The following is a 21,286-nucleotide window of genomic DNA, read 5'->3' on the forward strand; positions in this document are numbered from 1 at the left end:
ATTAGCAGCTTAATTATAGAGATGTTGGTAAATAACCTGTTTTCTCTCAAGTTTTTGAAAGCTGCATGAGTATTTCAAGCCATACCAGCAGCCTCCAGCAGCAATTTTCTGTGCACTGGCAATGAAAAGTCGGATTGCAGCAACTGCTAGTGTTACTGTACTTTGCTGTTTCATCTACAAAGGAAATTATTTTTCTCTCCTTGACACTCAGAGTGAAAAATATGGGAACATTTCTTTTTTGGCTGCTCATTTTATATATATGCCTGGGCAAGCCAAATACTTTCAAGTCAGAGCCAAGCTAGAACCAAGCCTAGGGTCTGATTTGTCTCTGGGAAACAAAACCAAAGCTGTACTACTAAAAGCACATTGTAAACTTAATGAATAATGAAATACAGAGAAAAAAATTCTGGAGACCAAGCCCAGACAGGGCAAAGACAAAGTACTTAATGCAGTACATTTGTTTTGCATTACTATGGAATATGCATTTTCTTTTTAACCATTCAGAACATTCACTGCAATTTAATTAAGTATCAATTTACTAAGTCTGTAAGCTATGCAAAAGCCCTAAGAAGAACTTTGGGCCGCAAATTACTTCATATTTCCAGCCCTGTAAGAGCTGCTAGTGGTTGCATTGGACTTGCTCTGTGCTTTAAACAAATCACACAGTAAAAATACTTTACCAAATGCAAATACAATATCCATAATCCAAGAGAGTTGAGATGCATTAAGGTTATGCCTTTTCAAAAATGTGCTTTTCCATTTTCTCCCCATCAGCTCTTGAAAAATTTTGGAAAAATTGTGTTTCATGACCCAACCCCTACCTGAAGTTAGCTGATTCTAGAGGTCTCAACCTTATTTGATAAGCAAATAAGTCCAGTTCAATAACATGCATTAGTTCAAAATTAGACCTCAGCAGTTTGGGAGAGAGAAGATAATTGAACATTAATATCTAAACTATACCCTGCCATTGTGTTCTGACAGCTGAAATGCAGTATACATTAGTATACAGAACTATTCATGATGATCTTAAACGAATGGTTTTAGAGGAAGCCACTTGATGACGTTTGCCCACATTATGTAGCATTTATTCACATTTAAGATATAATCAGAAGGATCTGGCAGTAGCATTTTGCTGTCAGGTGTTCGGCCTTAGGTTGTCTCTCTCATAGACAATACAAGTAAAACAGGAAATAGGCTAAGCCACAGAACAACAAAAGATTACACAGCCAGTGCCTGCCTGAGAAGAGGCAGGAGCATATGAGACTTCCAACCTCTGTGTTTAGCTCCAAAGTACATTTCTAGGTGATGAAATCTTACTGTACACCCTGTCAAGACCTACCTTATCACATGGTAGGATGCTAATCTCCTGTCTTGAAAATAAAGACTTTATAATTGCATGAGAAAAATCAACTCTACCAAAACACTCTTAAACACATACATTACAATTGCTTATGCAAATCAGTTAGTTGTCTTTGGAAGTAAGTAGCTGGACTCCTAATTAGTACTTGTGAACATATTCTTACCATTTTCATAATCGTTTCAAGTACGTGCATGTCATACACATAAATCCAAGTGGATTTTCAGGATTTTCAGGGCACCATTTCATTCATTTACAAGATGTCTGGTTTTAAAAGAATACAGCCCACTGTTCTGTACATGTGGAACCATACCCAGGAGATGAAGTATCTCCTTGCTAATGTAATAATGTTGGTATTTATTTTGCAGTCTCTCTCTTGCAGTCCTGTTGGGTGCAGAATAGTCATTTGCTTCAAAGAAAACACCTTTTCATTTTCCTCAAAGCAAAGGGGGAAAAAAAAAGAAAAAATAAAAATGAACACTGAGGTGAATCAACAATGCTAATAAAAGGCATCCCAATCTGTGTATTCTGATGTCCCAGACACGTGGCAAATGGAGGATGGGAAAACTTTAGTTCTTTTCCATACCTCTTAAATGATGCATGGATCATATAATTAATAAATTATATTAATATTAAGATGATATTAAGATGATATTTTTTATTTGTACTTCATAGTCTTCTGATTACAAATTTCAGTTAATCTGTTTATAAATACATGCTTCATTTTTTTTATTTGCTTTTGTCACAGGCTTGTTTATATTTGTATTCCATTGTGCTATGAAAGAAAATGTGCAGAAACAGTGGAGGAGACATCTCTGTTGTGGCAGATTCCGACTGGCAGATAATTCAGGTAAAGGCAGTTCACAGTTCCCCTCCTTAGGTGCTGCAGTTATCTATAAAAGTCCAAGTAAACAGCTTGCTATGTTATTTTTAATATCATACTAGGTAAGCCAGAGGTGTGGAAAAATAGGTTAATCGCAGGCTAATATCGCTACTAATAATTGCTGAGAGTCTTTTCAGATATCACTTCATAAAAATTCTCAAATCCTTCAGGGTTCCATTAAAGGCAGATGGTATATTTTGTAGTGTTATGGGCATGGTTTTGGAAGGCACATCATACCCTAAAAATAAAAATAAATAAATAAATAAGAAAAAAGAGATTCAAACTTTATCATTCCAAACCCAGTCTTACTCATTTTCTCCTATATTAAAGTATGTTGACTTTGAATTGTATGGACTGTTAAACTGATGTAGGAGCAATTCTTAAAAGCTGCATAGAAGTATTCTGACTTCTTTTGCTTTTATCTTTGCCTTTTTAAACTGCTCTGTCCTTTGCCATTGAATTCAGAGACTATTAAAGACACAGAAACACGGAAAATTCTTTTAAAGAAGCCTTTTAAAGATTAGGTCCTAGAACTGGAATTCACCTTCATCTGCAAGTCAGAGTGAAAGGAGAGATGTTGGTTTGGACACATGAAAAGTGCAGTGCTTGGGCCACTATACTTAAAGTTTCCTGCATCTTTGGCCATCATGGATGGAATGAGTCTGCTGTGTTCAGGCAACTGGCTCTTCCTTTGCTGTTTGATGTGGTGACTTGGACCATATCATTCTTTCTCATATGGTTCTTGTTCAAGGACCGGGTTCCAAATCTACAGTTGGTGTAAGGTGGCATAAGCTCATTGCTTTCTATGGTAAATTTTCATTCTTTTCATTTAATTTAATTTCTTTCTTTGCAAGTAAGAAAACTTCATTCCTTATTTCAGAGTTAAGAAGGAAACTAGGAAAATCATATCCATTCTGATTGGACATCCAAATTGTTTCATACATTCAGTTTCCATGTGATTTATCTTATAACTCCTGAACTGAAAAACAAAGATGGATCAAATTCTTTCCTTTTTTTTTTTTCTTATGCTGCTGTTGGGCAGGTTGTGGGTATGAATATGGTAGAAATAAAAATATGAAGGATTTGAATATTTCAGTGGTATAGTTAATGTGATATCATTATGTTTGGCATTAACCAGTTTATCTCCACAGGCTGGTTTTAATCTCCACAAACTTGACACTGTTTTCAGGCAGAACAGTGAAATATAAGTCAAATGTGAACTTGAATACCTAAACACTCTAGCAATAATTTAGTATAAAGTATTTGTCTTGATTTAAATCAAGACTAAAGTGGCCCACATGTCTTTGGCTTGGACTTCTCTTCCATTTTGTGAATTTCATTGAAGTGCAGTGAATAGCAGCAAGGTGACTAAATTGTGAAACTTCCTGCACTTCCCTGCAATTGTATGGTACAAAAGTAGTTAGATACTTTTATTCTAGTGGTATTGGGACACTTGTGAGGAGTTTTTAAGTGTTATTTTTCTTCAATCAGTCTATTGGTATTAGCTATTTAATTTAATTTTAGAAATTGTTCCAGCATAAGAGCCTATTGTCTTAATGGTTTGAACAAAATTATTTAAATGTGAACTCCTGAATAATCTTTATTATATAAATTGTGAGCCTATATGCTAAACAAGTTAGTTGTTAGTATGTAGTATCTTCCTCAGCAGCAGATCAAACCCTCAGATGATAAGATCATTGTAAATGGTCCTATCTATCCCTTTCCTATCACCTTTGGATTTTTCCCTTCAGGTCAGCACAGTTTGGTATCCCTACTGTTACAGAGCTTCTCTGCTCTTCTGCATTCTGGAAAGCCAGGTCATACTTGCAGTTCTGCTGTCCAGACAAAACTGTTCTTAGAACGTTAGAGCCACCAATTTCAACTGCTACAGTAGAGTAAATCAAGTAGGAATTATCATTCTTAAGAACCAAAGAGGATACCTAACAGGAAAAGGATAGGATATTTGTTATAAACAATACTAAGAAAAGCATCAGATATTTGAAAATAATTGTAATTTAATAAATTAGGCATGTATTACCTATGGTAGTTATTTATGTAAAACTTCTCAATCATTTTTAGATTGGAGCAAAACAGCAACCAATATTATAAAGAAGAGTTCTGATAATCTTGGGAAATCCTTATCCTCTAGTTCCATCGGCTCCAATTCAACCTACCTAACATCCAAATCAAAATCTACAACAAACACATACTGCAAACGAAACAGCCATACAGGTGAGTTCTTGCACTGCAACCAATGCATCTGTGAATACATGGGTTTGTGTTAAAGGCACAGCAAGCGTTTCTACCCAAAGGTTAAAAAGGGAAAATGACATCAATTCGCACAGTGACAGTATTTTTTAAATATATGTTACTGTTTACTAACAACCATTACCTAACATGCAATACATCCAATATATAGATCTGATCTCCATATGTTCCCATACTAAATGAAATAGGCTTGATGAAAGCAAATTTTGCTTATTATCCTATTGTAAACACAGGGTAGCCAAAGCACAGAGAGATGACGTTCTTCACCCGAGGTAACATGAAAGCTGACAGTACAGCTGGAAATAGGAACCAAGTCTTCAGACTCCAAGTCCACAGCTGGTTGTCTTGGTTAAACTCCTTTCATCTAACTGTAACACATTTATGGGTAAAACGACAAATGGAACCTACTCGGAAATGGATACGGTGTTCCAAGAGTGTGCATTGTCTTGCCCTTCTACAAATAACCATATTTACTGCTTATTTATTTAGATGTCAATGGTATATATAATAAAAAGCATCATCTGTACTCCACTCATACCATGAAAATATGCTCATTTTAAGAAGCTTTTTAAGGGAGCAAAGAAAGAGAGCAGCTGCAATGATTTACAAGTTTGGTTGTGTCTGAGATAATATTTCAGAAATTCACTTATATAGTTCAGGCTTTTTATTTTGTTACTCTGTTTTTGTGAGTGCATGTTTTTGTCCTGTGTAAAGTCACATAGCATTATTATACAATACTCTTTTATAAATACAGTGGAAATAAAATCTGCGCACATATTTAACTCAAAGGTGTGTTTACTTGCTTTAAAATATTGATTAGAAAAAATATTTTGATGCAGATGATTTGACTAGAAGGGAATTTATGTTGTTTCTTAAGTATTAATTACTTTCATTAAGCCCCCAATGTGATGGCACACTCTCCTTTCTTGATGCATGGCATAGTTTCCAGGAAATACCTTCTATTTTTTTAATTGATGATCATTACCTGCTTCAGTTAGGCACAAACACTCCTTTTTTAAATTAATTACACTGTTGTTTTCTCACTAACCAAGATTCAGTGCATCCATTAGCGTGAGGGATTGTGCATCAAGTATTTTAAGAGTTTAAAACTTTATTGAGAATATGCATGAGTTACATCTGCTTTGAATACAGTAAAAATGAGAAGCATTTTAGAAATTCCAGATAACTGATAGCACCTGAGCTTGCTCTCAGGTTTGCTATTCCCAACTGCACTGGGAGCACACGGCTGGTGCCTGCCTCCCCAGGCTGCCTGTCCCTGTTGCCGGGTCAGGTTCGGTGTGCAGTGTACCAAGCTGCCCTGATCAAGCTGTTCATTCATCTCTTCCCTGCAGGAACACTTCTGCCAGCAGTCTTCCACAAGCAGCATCTTTAATATCCACTGATCACAGTGCTACTGTTGATTTAATGGTAGAGGTGGACAGCATTGTGTCCTTTCTGCAGCAGACAGAGGATTCCCTTTTGTACTCATGGCAGATCAGTCTTTAGATCCTTGATCATTGGGATTAATGATAAAAATATGCTTAAATGCTTTGTTGGACTCAGGGCTTTTTATCAGGATATCAATTAAGAAGACTTGGTGGTGGAGTTTTTGCAAGGTGTTCTTAAAGTAAAACAAAGAAACTGTTCTAGATAAGAAGGAGTAAAGTTAAAATAAACTTGCTCACATATATTCTTCAAAAATTATGAGCTTAATCCCATACATAAATTATACCTAAAAGGGACTGCAGTTCTTAATGCAATCAAAGTTTTTCATATGATGGTTTATTCAACATTAAGGAAATACAACAGTTTTCTTTTTATTTTATGGAATTTTAATACATTTTACTTTGTTCTCTAAAAATACACATCTTATTGTGATACTCCACAGGAATTTTTGATAGCACTAGGTTTTTAAATACTGACATCTCTTCTCATGTGTAAAAATAATAAAAGTAATAAAAGATAATATTCAGATTCTGATTGTTAATACAGCTGAACTTCTCAGTTTGCCAGTTTAGCTAAATTACAGGCAAAGAATGTCATAGCTACATGTCTTGGCAAGTCTTGTTGATATGGTTATAATGTGCTCCCTGGAATTGACACAAGCATTCATGTGTTTGTGGTGTAGATAATGTCTTCTAAGGCCCTTTCCTCATCAGTGGTGGAGCATTACAGGTAAAGTGAGAATTGCTTTTGTTGAATGCATGGTTGGATCAGGGTGGAGGGATGCTTGTTGCATGGTGTCCTCATTGATGCAGAGGATTTTGCTAATGAGAAACGCTGCTTTATTTCTGTTACATCTTGCACCACTGATGCTGAATCAAAGGACAAGCATGCTTCAAACTCTGGGTGTCTGCACTCTGCATGGGGCACAAAGCATCTAGAACATACCATTTTAAAAAGCTGACCATGTCCTCACATTAATGTCTGTGTACAGTAGTCTGGGGAAAGGAGATTATTGTGAAACACCCATACACGAAGCATATATTAAAAAGCAAAAACAATCTGATTGAGTTCCAGAAGATTGTTTAGTATTTATCAAAGTTATTACAGAAAATGTAATGTATTTATATATAGTCAATGGCTATTTCTGAATTAGTCTTCTAGACACTGAGATTTTTATATCCATTAACACCCAGACTTACTCTGAATGATGAAATATATATGCCTGAAAGTCATCCTGTGAACTGCTGCTTGAATATGGAATGTACCAACACAAATATTGGGTAGACCCTCATGGGTGAACAAAATAGGTCATCTGTGCATCCTGTGGCTCAGCTATCTACAAACCCAAACCAAACTACTTGTAGAAAGTACTTAAACAACCTCTGTAACTCTTCTGTGAATTAGAAGTTAAGACTGTCTCTGCAGAGAATTTGGTCATACAACTCCCATTTACTTCAGGGATACATGATTTTTACCCTGTACTTAGATGTGAAGCCATTGGTTAGTAAATGCATACATTTGAAAGGCTCTCAGTACTCAGAAATTTGCCGTTGGACATGGAGTTATTCACTGCAATCCATGAACATTCTTGCGTGCTTTGACAAATCATCCTGATAAGCCTCAACATGCCTGTTTCTGTTTTAATGAGTGGAACTGTTTTAATTTCTCTGTCTGCGATCCATTTCTCCTTTGCAACACTTTGTGCTCTTTTATGGCTTGATATCATTACTTTTCCAGGGATGGGTTACTTTTCTGTTTATTTATAGTTGGTTTATTTCTAAGAAAAGTCTTTTATGAAATCATAGTTCAAGTAGTATGCTTAATTCTTAAATGATCCTTTAAGAAGGAATTTTTGCCGATGACTTCACCGAGGTCTTGTAAACAGCCACCAAAAATGTCACTTGTAGAAAACACTGCTTCCCAGGGTACTCCACCTTACTGCTGGCTTGCAGTGGTACAGCTCTTGCCCAGGTTCAGGGAATTAATTCCAGCTTCACTACAGTGGAAGAGATAAGAAAGAGCCTCAGTGAGGACAGGATACTTGAGAAAATGAGAGACACGCTCTCTCCTCATTTCTCGCTACATTAGCTCTCCCTACTGGCCATTCTCTGAACAGCACTAATGCGAGCCGCTGAAGCAGACTTTCCCAGTCTGGCTGGGAATTGCCTTGCTTCTTCACGTCTTCAGCTTCACCCTTGACCTCTAGCACAGGGACTATGAAGGGAGGCCTGGCTGTTGCATCTTTTCCTTCCTACAGTTTTCAGCCTGCACCCTTCACGTTACGGAAAAAAACGAGGTGAGGCTAGGCAAGCACAAAGTTTTGGCTGTGGTTATCTGCTTTTGGATGGAAGATCTCCTCTGCTATATCCAGAACAGATTATATCATTTGTGTGCATAGTTCAAAACATCCACTGTTGAAAGAACTAAATCTGTTCAGTCATTCTACAGTACTTTATTATGAGGACATGCTATTTATGGAGATCCAGTACTATCAAAAGGTTTTTGGTTTGTAAGATTCAGAGCATAGGCAGTAAATTAATGTATTAAAAGGCCATAGGAATCCGTAACACTTCATTGAAAATAAGAGAGGGATAATTTCAAGAGATACCTGAAAGGTGTGCCCAAAAAAACAGACATCTCAAAAGAATTTAGAAGAAGCAATCTCAGGTGAAGAAGTTCTTTGCTGACTTTTAGGGCAGTAATTTAATTCAGCAGTAGTTGCAATTGAAGGCGTATCAATGTGGGAGTGACACATCTTTTAAACTGTGAATTTGTTTAAGAGGCCCTAACTTCTTCTTGTTGCTTTTTCCTCCTCTTAGAAAATGTTTTTCTTGACAAGCCATCTTCAAAATTTGCCCAAGAGGATGGAGAACAGACATCAATCATCCCTGTCCACCAGGTTATTGACAAGGTCAAAGGATACTGCAATCCTCACTCCGACAACTTCTATAAAAATATCATCATGTCCGACACATTTAGTCGCAGCACAAAGTTCTAACTGGCCTTCTGATTTACTGGGTTTTTTTAAATCAAAGAAATACAAAAAGTCTATCTGAAATTGAGAATATTGGATGTCATAGAATGTGACCTGTTCGGTTATTTTTTCCCAGTTTATAGTGTTCTCCTGCAAACAGCTTCCACTTAAGGACTGATTTTTTAAAATTTTTACTATTGTAGAAAACAGCAATTTTCTACCATGGTATTGAGCTGTTTTTAAATTTACAGCACATACTGAAAAAGCCAGCCAGTCAACATGATGCCTGGACAGCTAATAGTAACCCTGTGTAAATATCTTTTAAGACTGAAGAGCCACAAGCCTAACTTTAAATTATGTAATCCAAACAGAAGCAAATTTTGACTCCTGGAGAAAATAGCAGACATGTCATGCAGTACAGGCAAGCTTCTATTGTGCAGTTTGCTGATGGTCTTTTTCTTTTGAAAAATATGTATTTTCCCTATGACATCTGTTAGATTCTTGCTTCTTGAATGTCTAGTGCTGTTCTTTATTCATAAGTGAGTAAAACCCTAGTACCACTTAAAGGATTATTTTAAACCATTTTTGCCTAAAAAGACCTGATCATGCAAACCTTACTCACCAAAACAGTATGTGCTGTAAATGCAGGCCAATTTGTACCCATATACATAGAAAAACAGTTTACACGAAGTTGTATTTCAGCATTTATTGATTGGTATGTATGAAATGCAGTGTCTTCCATCTCGAGTCAACATTTAATGTTCTTTTTTCACAAAACGAAATAACAAAAAGACATTCAACTATATATAGATATATAAATATATACCTAGAACTCTCTCTATACACATATTTTTATAATAACACACACAGTAAGTATGACAACGTATACCAGAGACAATCTAAAAACTATGGACGGTGCTAAAACTTAAGTTTAAATATTTAAATTCAAGATGAATTCTTTGTAAAGCCATGAGTTTGTCAGTCTCTGTGCTTCACATATACTGTATGTATAGACACCTCCATCAGGTGGCATTGCAGCATTAGGATAACCTGGAATATGTTTACTAAAAATAAATAAACAGCATCTTTCTGGGCACATAACTTTATCAGTATCAGAATCCCTCTGTTGCCCTGTTGCATGACATGATTGAGGTTGTTGGATGCACAGAGTTTAAATGGTGTTCATGCAATATTAAGGAATTCCATATTGCTATACTGTGTCCATAATGACACTGAGGGCTGAGGGGGTGTGTGTGCAGAGAACAGACAAGAGCATAAAATGCTTACTTGTTTTACTCTCTATAAATGTGTGACATATTAGCAAGTGAGCTTGAGTGCCAAAAGGGCATCTCTCCTCATGAACCATGTTTCACCCCCTGACAAGCTTTATAACAACTGTACCTGCACATGTTTCTGGAGGCATGTGCTGAAACATAAAAGGTTTTTTCAAGTACTGCTTTCAGTGGACAATGTCTCCTAATCAAAATTTTAATTTTTAAAATTATCCCTTTTTGTAACCAAAATATTTTTAGCCACATATTTAATTATTTTAATTCAGAGAGCATAAATTTGTGCTGAGATTTTTCAGTTGCCAAGCGGGTGGATGCTCAGTGACTAGGGATGTGGATTTGTGCTTTCTCTGCTCTTTGCACTTGCTTTTGTGTGCAGAGATCATTTAATGCTGTGACCGCACAAATGGCACGTTTTCCCTGGCTGCAAACACCTGGTGGGAGGAGGATGTCCTGACAGTATTCCGCCCAGGAACACTGCTGTCGCTACATGGACCTGAATGAAACCTCAGTCTCATAACTGCAAATATATTTGTGGTGCATGAATGGAAGTCAGCCCCATTCACTGAAACTGTAATTAAAAAAAGGGATGAGTGTTGTCAGATATCTTTAATAATTGAAATAATTTACAGAGAAATTATGTACAAGCATTTACTGAACTTATATTTTATCATCCCACTTGCTTAACTACTGTAGGTAATAGTGTTCACATAGCAGCTTACTGTGAGGTTTCTACCTGATTCAGATGTTCAGAAGTGAAGAAAAGAAAAACCAAACATTCCTGAAAAAATGAGGAATCAATAAAACATAATAGATAACAAAATATAGATAAAAAGAAAACACAGTATCCTGAATGAAGCTGAGCTGTAACCTATCAGTTTAATGTACATCTACCTGTATTTTTTGCTGAATTAAGATTTTTTCTTTTTTTACTACCATGTAGTAATCTTAAAATGTCTGTGTCACTTAGTTGCTCTTGAATGCTCTCAATTCTACAATGTATAGCTTCTGTACATGCTGTAACCTCCCTTGTACATATTTATTTATTTGTGAGGTTAAATATGTCAAATATACTTAGCACTATAATGACTGTTCTTGTTACTTTAATGCTAAGTTTCTGCTTTATCATAGAAGAAGAGGGAAAGAATAATTTCTTTTATGTTTTTTCTAAATAACTTGTGAAACAATTTACTGTAGCTCTATCTTTTGCAACTTTCAGGAAACTTGTCAGTGTAATTTGTGATACTAGTCAGTGAATTACAATGTAACAGGTTTGAAGATGGACTAAAATTGAAAGAAACCTTTTCAAGTAAACATTTTTTATGTTAGTGTTCCAAATAATTAAAGCCTTTTAATAGTGAATGGTTGACTTTTATTTTTCTTTTTTAGTGTGTAATGGCAAAAATTACATGGTGGAATTCTGGAAAATAATCTTGTGGTTTTTAAGTACTTGAGACAGGTACACACCTAGCCAAAATGTCAGAAATAAATGTGCAGCACTAACTTCATCTCATCAGGGGAACACACTTTGCAGAATATGCCTTTCCTTTTTGTAATTTACTCAATGCCACATTCAGTGAATGAACTGGAAGTTATGCAATCTCATTTATCTACAGTGGCAGTCGTGATAGATGTGAAAGAAAAATCAAGGCAACAGACCATATGGTGGGATGATATTTTAAAGTAATAGAAATTAATAATCTAAAACTCAGGAGTTATTCCTTTCTATATGTTTTTCTCCATCTGAATGTAGTGCCTCATTATCAATAATTTCTTTCAAGTTGTAATCATATTTTGGTCACTGCTGAAAAATTTGATTCAGCTAATTATTTGATTAATACACACTAATGTATAAACAGTAAATGTCACACACTAATGGCCTACCTTTACTTGCTTACCCCTAAAGATGATGGAAATATGCTGAAATGTGTCAGATCTGCTTCCCTGTATTTAAGCCTCATCACAGAAAATGCACAGAATACAAGGATTTAGCAGTGATATCTTTTAGGAAGCATTAAAACAAAAAAAACATGGGAAAAGTGGCATTTAATAATGAGGCTGCTGGGTGCACCTGTGTACAGTCTGTGTGTCTGTGGACACTGAACACTACCCTTGGGCTTTCTGCCTTGAAGAATGTGGGAGGACCCTCTGAGGGAAGGAGCACAGGTTTTTTTCCCCAGTAGAATCTTGGCAGATGCCAAACTTGTAAGGAGTGATTTGCAGCATTTGGGGGTGGATTTATTTTTCTCCTCATTTCATCACTTTTTAAATACCAAGAACAATTTTATTTTAATCCTCTACTGTTAGCAGCTTCCTACTGTAACCCATTGAGTTACATAAAATGCCACTTCATTTTATTACTTTTGAAAGGCTGATCTATAATCAGATTCCTCTGTTTAACTTCAGGGACAGCTACCGAGTTACAGGGCAGCAATGTGTCATTCATGGAGTCATCATAAAAAGTTTTTATGCATTTGCTGTATATGAGGATGAAAACTCACATATGGGTCAGCAAATTAGGCAAAGGGCTTAGAAGTTAATGCCAGGGAAGTCAATCATGCAAACCAGTCTGTGGAGCAGACCTTCCATGCTTAGCACTCCAGCTGCTTCTGTGCCAAGGAGGCTTTCCCCTTCACCCTCCACTTAGCTGGTCTTTGTTTACTCAAGTCCATTTATTTGTCAGATCTCCTGCAGCCATCATGACAGTTCCATCCTCAGGACAATCATTTACTGTAGTGTTAGAGAAAGGGAAAGGGAAAAAAAAGAAGAGAAAGGGAAACTGAAAGTAAAAGAAGGGGAAAGGTAGTTGCCAAGGCCTGCTTTGCATCTTCTTATACTTTTTACATGATTTCTTGCCCCTTGCCCAGGTTGTGTCACCCTGACCAACCATGGAGACAAGGCCACTGGAGTAGGTAAGACACACCACCATGGCTATTTGTGCATTTGTCAGTGTAAATTATTGTTTTGGACTCTTTGGCTTTAAATTGAAAATATGTCGTGGTTCAAGGCAACAATTCCAGCATTTCCATGCTTGAAGACTAACCCAGAATAATATTTCTGTAGTTCAGGAAGAAGCTAATTCCTCTCATGAGGAGAAATCAGACTGATAACACCACACCAGAAATGGCTAAACAAATCTCATGGAAACCTTTTCTGGAAGGATAACCATTCCTCAGATGCATCTGCTCGCTCAAAGCCAATGCTGCTGTTGTTCTCACTAGAGAACAGTTTTAGTACCCATGAGGAGTGCACATTGTGGTGCTGTCCATATGGATTGCTTAGCCACAACCATCTGTGCTTAGCCACAGCACTCTGACACAGTGTTCTCGAGGTATGGTGAGGGATCTACCTTAGAAAATAAATGCCAGTTTGATTCTTTAGCTGGGAACAGATAATCTAAACTGGGCACTTTTTTATCCCGACTATTCTAGTAGGAGTTCTTAAAAAACATAGTTTTAGATAGAAAAGGGTTCTCAAAAATCCAAACTCTATTCTATACATGAAATGTAGGAGAAAGAGCAAATGCAGGTAACTCTGGTCTGATGTTTTCTTCCACTGCCAAGTTTTTCTCAGTCTGGGAGCCCTCCAAAGTGAGGAGGTCCTCCATGGTAGAGGAATGGATCCTGCTCTGTCTAGTGAGAAGAGGATTTCCACTGGCCCAGTCCTGCCGCATTTCACAGATCTCCAGCACCGAGTGCAGTAAATGCATTTTTACAGTATAATGCATTTACAAAATTCCACTCTGGTTTTCTTTTCTGCTTGTCTGGCTCCTGCTTTTCCAGCAGAGGGCAGTGGCATATTTCTAGTTATAAAGCTGTTAAAATCCAGTAAAAAATGCAGAAAGGTTCCTACATATGTGCACCCGCACAGAAATAAGTAGGAGAGTTCAAACCAGGATTGTCTATTATTTAGCAATCGGTTACATCATTGGATAAAGCAAACACTCTGCACTCAGGGAAGTGAGGGGAGAGAGCTGTCTGCCTGCATTTGGACATATTTAGTGGAAAGAGCAATAGAGAGTGTCTCTGTATTCTCTCTTGCTGGTTGTTGCATTTTCTCCTTTTTTTTGCTCTGAGGGATGCAATGGAATTAGCAACTGCTACACTTCTGTCAGCTGAGCAAACAGAACCAGCTCACCATTTCAGGCATGTACACTGGCTTATTCCAGTACTGGGCAAATTATGTGATCTGCTGAGATGTCAGCCTGTGACTCAGAAATTCACTGCATGCATAATTGTCCAGGGAGGAAAAAAAAACATCAGTTCTCTGTTGACAGTGGCATGCAGATTCTACCTCTTTTTCCAGCAGGGGCATAGCAACAGATCTGCTGTCAGCTGGATCCTCTGTTCACATACTCCTTGCCCATGGCACATATTACCCAGTCAGCTCAAGAAAGGTGCAGAACTGCTGGGCTTCAGACCCAGCTGTACAGCTGCCCCATGGCTGTTCCATCATAGGGCAGGACTGACCAGAAAGCTGCTCCATTGGAAAATGCCACCCTGTTGAAATTAAAATGCCCCACCTGTAATTCTGGCTTGTCCCTGGACTCTCACTGGCATGTCCCTCTGAATGTACACTGTACCAGCACCAAGCTAAGGGAACAGGAGTTGCCTGGAGGAGATGGAGCAGGGGAGGCAGGGAAGGACATGGCCTGCTCTAGCCTCACTTAATTTTTTTTGGAGTATGGCTGCTGTGGCTATTGGAAGAAGGAGCACTGGGAAGGGAGTCCCACAAAGGGTCAGGACTTGGTGTACAGGGCAGAGCAGAAGTATGTCAGATGTCATGACACCATCACGTCTCCAAAGACTTGTGGCGTGGGTGTAGCACAGGTTGGGAGTCACAGCACAGCTGTGTTACTGGCACATCATCTTTTGGTGTCTTTACATGAGCACAGCTCTAAACAAGGCAGGAGCCAGCATGAGCTCCCCAAAATTTCTCTGTCCTCTTTACAGCTAATGCTCACTTCCCAGGAGCACAGACATGCCAGTATGCCTCTCAGTCTAGCTGCAAATATCTCCTTGCTCAGATACAACCATTTTCTAGAATTAACCAAGGTACAGAGTAATCTGGGGATTATGCAGCCCTGCTGGAGTCACAGAACTGCAATCAACTGTATAGGACAGTGAGGATGCTACAAAAAGGAGGGCAAGCATGGAAAAATAGCATTTGTAAAGCTTTACAGGGTCTGAGATAGTGTGGTTTTCTGTGCAGAGTGCAACTAAAACAGCTCTCAGAGAAGTTCTGTGTTTGCACATGCCCCGGATGAGCTCAGTGGGAAGGACAGATCAAGGCATGGAGCTTCAGCAGGCTGGCTGGACTTCAACCCCTGGGTATCTTCTTCACCCTTTCTTTGTGTAGCCTAGAGATGGTGGTAATTGTGGCAAGATTTGAAGCAGTCCAGCTAATACTTCTCACATGTTGGCAGGATATATTCAGGCAGACTGAATTACCTTAATTAACTTAAAATTACCATCCAAAGTAGCCCCTAGTCCTTGCTATGGTTAGGTGGCAGCTTTTACCAGAGATGAGAAACTTATATTTATTTTACCTGGATTAGATCTTCCAGATATGTACACCAGTTTCAGATGGAGGTATGGTCATGTGAGTCTGCCATGACACTCCTGATCTAGCTGGGCAAAACTGGCAGAAAAGCCAAATGCACATTTCATTGCAGAAAAGATCAACCAGAAAAAGACCAGCACAGGCACAAGCAGCCTGTCCCTGAGGGTGTTGGATACTGTTGCTGGGTTACAGCCAGCTGATTTTAACACATCCCGCTCTTGTTTTCATTGGTTTTTCAATTTCTTTGAAAGATGGGTCTTTTTCACTTTGCCTCTTGCTTTCACCCAAACTGAAGCATGCAAATAGGCATTCAAAGCAAATAGGCAGCCCCCAGTCATATTTTATCCTACCAGATGTAGTATGTGAAGTTTCCTACATTCATGCAAAGAGATCCTCTCAATGCAACCAGACTGGACATCACCTGGGGACTAATCCAAGGACAGTCTATGAATTGCCTCCTGAACAAAGCACAGGTGAAGGGCATGTCCTAGTTAAGCACCGGAAGACTTTCAGGACAGAGAAGACCCTCTGTCACTGGAGATGTCTAAGAACAGGCTGAACCTGGGTTTCCTAAACCCACACATGTGGGTGCCACCATCAACACTGGCAGCAGTATCAGGTGACACAGAGACAACCTCCTTCCCTGTGATGATCCTCCTTAATTCCATGGAGCTATTTTTACTAGCACAGCACACTGCTTGATAAGGAAGGTGCTCACACAATCAATTCATCACTATCCTCTCTCCTATCTTATTCACCCTCAATTTTTCAGCTGCAAACCCTTTGCCTGTAACAACACCCACCAAACAGTTTCACCCCTCTGAACAAGGACCCCACAGCCATCACACTCCACGCTGCCAATAACCACTCCAGTCGCTAGTTTATCCCCACTGCAGCAACAGCCCCTGTCCCTTTACTTACAGAAACAACCTCTGTAGGATAAAGCAGAGATGGCCACAACAGCAACATCTCCCAGCTCCTGAAGAGCCTGGCACTGGCATGGTGCTGCAGTGCAGCAGTGACCTGCACATGTGCTGGAGGAGCAGGTGCAGGCACCATTGCCACATCACCCCTCAGCTTTGGTCTCTTTTAGAGATGGGTTGGCTAACTCTGGGTTAGGTTTTTAAGCGTATGTATCTCAGGGTTGATTTTGACAGAGAATTTAAACAGAGAGGAAAAACAGACACCCTCCTGAGAATCTCTGGTTCCATTTTCCTTCAGAATAATGTCCAGTATAGGCTTGCATGAGCTGTTTTCACTAGAACCCAGGCTTCTCTCTGGCACCTTTATGGACCAGGTTAAATCTGTGCCAGGGCTTTAGGTATTTGTTTTACTTTTTAACTTTTGCAATGAGTTCATGCAGTTACCTGTGTGAGCATGACAGCTGTCACCTCCTTTGACTCTGCCAGGAAAATCAACAGGCCTTTTTTCCCACTTAAAAGAAATAAATCCATTACTGAAGATGCTGAAAAAGACATTTCAGTGTTTTCTTTTGATTAGGCTGAGAAAAGAAGACGAGAAAGAAGCTTCAGGGATAATGTTCACATGAAGAAGTTTGACTTAAACTTCTTAAACTTGAGTTGACTCAAAAGTTGACTTTGCCAGGGATGGCAAGAATTAACTCCTCTAACACTTGAGCATGTAGGCACAGAGTCTGCTGCAGTGCTTTCTGTTTAAGCAGCCATTTCAGCAGGTAGTCAGCAGGCAATGGGATGGGAATAATATAAGGAACAACACAAACTGCACATACAGCACATACACACATCCAAGAGAGGTCTGAAAAATGGGCTGTGTGTTTGTTCTCTGGTTTTTTTTCTGAACCACTGTGCACACATTCCATCACAAAAGCAAAATACTAGCTTGAATTGTCCCAAAGTCAAGCCACAGAAATTAACAGATAGTTTTTCAGGATATTTGCAGATAAATGTATCAACCCAGCTCCACACATTGAGGCATTTAATTAAATGCCTTGATTTTTGTTATTTTCATACCACAGGAAAATAATTCTCCCTTTAGCACAGAATCCCTCCTCCTTAGATCTCAATCTCCGCCTAACCGGATTTTTATGCACGCAAACCTTAAATTGTTTTGGCGCATACAAATCACAACAGATTCGGCTGCCCGATGATAGGAGCTGCAGTACCTTATTCCCATAAACCAGGTATTTCAATGTGTGTAGAGCAACCCTGTGACTGTGATTGGCATGTGATTAATTTCAACCAGCTTGTTTCTTCCATGGCTGGCATAATGTCAAGAGAAGCATTTTATTATTCAGGTGGTTGTGGAAAAGCAGCAGATGCAATAGCTGAGAAACAAAAAAAAAAATTGCTTTATGAAGTGTTTTGGCTCATTTACCTGTAGTAATTAATTACTGATGACTAAGTGCCTGAGTTCAGGAAACAAAGGTTGTTTGTCTTGCACAGTTTCATTTGTCCGGTTTGGGATGGATAGGATCCACTAAACCAACACCCAGATGTAAGGCAGGAAACTCACTGAAATCGTTTTCTTCATATCAGCTAAATCAGGACCAGTATGCTTTAACTCTTTTGCCCTACATTTGGAATTTAGCTCTTAAGCCACACTATGTAAGAGGATGAGGAACATCATATTCACTCAAGTTGATCAGAGCCCTCCTACCTTCCCTAGACACTGATACAGCCAGAGCCCAGTATTGAGCATAGCCTCACTGTATAGTTTTGGGGTTTCTACCATGGGTGTCCTTTCAGTGGGGCGTTAGTGCTGTGATTCCCCAGAACTTCCTCATCATTTTGCAACCAAAAATGCATGATTACTATGGATTATTTGCTTTAATTTTATCAGATCTGTTAAGCTGCACAGTGATAGCTTTTAAATTTGAATGGCATATATTTTCACTGCAGAGGTAGCAGAAGCTTAAAGTCATGAGTAGATGCTTCACCACACGTATTCTCCTTGGCTGACCTCTCATATCCACAAAGCTGGACCTTTTCTCACACACTCAGACTGCCATTTCCATAGATCTTGGGGCTCAGACTTACAATGAAGTTATTGTCATTTAAGAAGTTTGCCCTATCCTCCTGAGTCATTAGAACTGCCAAGATGAAAGTTCTTCATCCACATCTTTTTCCTCCAACATGTTTTACCTTTCAGTGGTGACAAGTTAAGAATTGAACTCCCTGCTGCCAGTCCACACTCAGCTGATGCACACTGAATTGCTGTAGCAGAGCATTGTGCTCAGGACCTGAATGCACTGATTTATCAAGTGTGACATGCTACTGATGGCTTCTTCTTGTGCCTGTGAATCTGGGTGTACTAGTGGTATAAAAAACACTAATGGATTGCTTGTCTTTGTGATGATTTTGATCATAAATTTCAGAGTAGAGGATGAGGAAATAGTATTTGCTATTTTTACCCTTCATAGCTGAATGATGTCTGAATTGAAATGAAATTATCATTTTTAAAAGGCAGAACATCAACTTATAAGACCATTGGATAACACATATGTAGTGTTTAAAAATATCTGAACTTTCTGGGGGGAGAAAAAAGAAAAGAAGAAATCCTTTATCATACTGGATTTACCATACTTTTATCTGCAGAAGGAATGCTGCTTCCAAATTTATGGCAGTGGAGTTTTAGATGAAAACAGACTTCAAAGTCCTGAGTAAAGAAAAAGGAATTGCATCTGATCAGTTACAGCATGAGGGCAAATGAACAGCGCATCTTGCACTTCTCTGAGAGGATGTAAAAATCTGCAACTACATTTACTGAAAGAAAAATCAACCATTTTCACTTGACCTGATCAATGCATCAATTACAAGAAACTGTTAGATACCTTAAACCAATAGCAGATTTTTAGTTAAGACTCAGGAATGAGCCAAAACTAAAAATTCAAGGCAAAGAGCAGCTGTAAGTTGTGTCATTTATCTCCTGAAAACATGAAACTGAGGTAAAAGCCATCCCAAATCTGTTCCCAAATGCTGTCCCAGGAGGGTGGCAGGTGACTCCCGTGACACTGCACCAGGCAGGCTGGGTCACTCATCAGACTTACCGTGAGATGTCCAGGTTTGAGCATGGTCCTGCTGGGACAATCTGTATTGGAGAGGGGCTTGGCAGATGGCCTGGCCTCTGAGGAAGGGACCTGCCAGTGCACTCCTGAGCCATGTTTCTCCTTAAACACACGGAATGAGGGAGAAGGGAGTTATTTAATGTGTAGTCTGATTTGTGGATACTATATACATCCTTACTGGAGATCTGGGAGAGCTGCTGCACTCTGCACTGGGACCAAACTGAGCGTGACAAGAGACAGGTGCCATGGCATTACCAGGGCACTAGAGCACTAATAAACCCTGAGTCCCGTGAGCCCAGTTCAAGCTGCTCAGTGCTTTCTAGAGCACCCCAGGATTTCCCCCACCAGGAAACTGCATTACAGAGTGGGACAGCATCTCCCCTTTCCCTCTCATTCCTGGCCCTTTTCATCCTGTGGTTGCTATGCCACTGAAACAAAATGTTCCTTCTGACAGCAGTGCTAAGCAAAGCTCAGCTGCTGCCAGATCATTATTCCAACTCTCATCTTATCCTCAAACTTCCCGTGGATCTCCCGGTGAGCAGCGGCACTTGGAGGGAGACAGAAAGGAGACGCTGCTTTCTGAGCAGCCCGCCGGCACCCTCAGATCCTGGCGCTCTTTATGTGGGCCCCAGGCTTCACCCGCGCCCCTCAGCAGCGCCACGTCTCCCGCCAGCCGCGCTGCTCCCCTCGGGCGGCACGGAGCTCTTTCCCCCCGGGGACAGCTCGGGCTGCTCCCCTCGGGCGGCACGGAGCTCTGTCCCCTCGGAGACAGCTCGGGCTGCTCCCCTCGGGCGGCACGGAGCTCTGTCCCCCCGGACACAGGGCCGCGGGAAGCAGGCCGCGCCTCGCACAGTGATCCCCTCCCGCCGAGCGGGCCAGGCCTCCGGGGCGGCTGGGAGTGCTCGGGCGTGAGCTGATGATTACGAATAAACTAACTCGGGCCCGGGGCATTGAAACAGTTCGACAAAACTCTTATCTGGAAATGTAGAGGAATAATCACTGTTAAGCAGCAGCGGAATAAGTAGTGATAAGGCATGTGGGAAGGCTTTGCCTCCAGAAGCCATGGCTGCAGCTGTAGCACTGCCTGTGTTCGTTTTCCTTCTGTAGCTGCTGCAGTGCCAGAAATGCAAAAGTGGAAGTTTTATCTTTCTTTGATTTGTTTGCTCTCTGTGAAAAGAGCTGTCACATACTTGGCTCAGTAAACCCAGTTCAAATTCTGTGTGGAGCCGTTTGTGAAAACGCACATTAGGAGAAGGCGAAAGTCACTAAGATTCACCCATGACCCAAAAGAGATCCCAACTCATGACCAAAGCTTTTCCTAGGAAATCTGTCACATACCAAATGTTAAACTTCTGTCTGGTATAATTGGCTTCAAATCCAGGTAAAGACTTGGATAAATTTATGCATAAGCTATAGGGCAAAAAAAAGAAGACATTAAAAAGAAGCAAAGGAAAATGTTGGA

At 39.6% G+C, this 21,286-nt stretch overlaps 1 protein-coding gene and 1 long non-coding RNA gene across 5 annotated transcripts in view; one reads left to right on the plus strand and one right to left on the minus strand.

Annotated features, from left to right (window-relative positions):
- The window catches only part of ADGRG6 (adhesion G protein-coupled receptor G6), a 110,342-nt gene extending 98,763 nt beyond the window's left edge, over positions 1-11,579 (plus strand). For 2 of the 4 annotated variants that reach the window (XM_015622070.3, XM_015622073.2), the window contains 3 exons: positions 2,106-2,207; positions 4,320-4,472; positions 8,774-11,579. In XM_015622070.3, the coding sequence (XP_015477556.1) occupies positions 2,106-2,207; positions 4,320-4,472; positions 8,774-8,952 (434 nt within the window). In that variant the 3' untranslated portion in view covers positions 8,953-11,579. Of the gene's footprint in view, positions 1-2,105; positions 2,208-4,319; positions 4,473-4,741; positions 5,297-6,636; positions 6,684-8,773 lie in introns of those variants that run through there. The other 2 variants (XM_015622071.3, XM_015622072.3) reach the window with 2 other exon arrangements.
- LOC117244039 lies at positions 7,498-20,700 on the minus strand. The gene is made up of 3 exons (XR_004496397.1): positions 19,807-20,700; positions 17,147-19,415; positions 7,498-7,950 (listed from the first exon to the last, which is right to left on the minus strand). It is a non-coding gene; the product is annotated as an uncharacterized LOC117244039 (long non-coding RNA).
- Positions 20,701-21,286: the final 586 nt, after the last annotated feature.

Source organism: Parus major, chromosome 3 (genome assembly GCF_001522545.3).
Source record: "Parus major isolate Abel chromosome 3, Parus_major1.1, whole genome shotgun sequence".
Lineage (NCBI taxonomy): Eukaryota > Metazoa > Chordata > Aves > Passeriformes > Paridae > Parus > Parus major.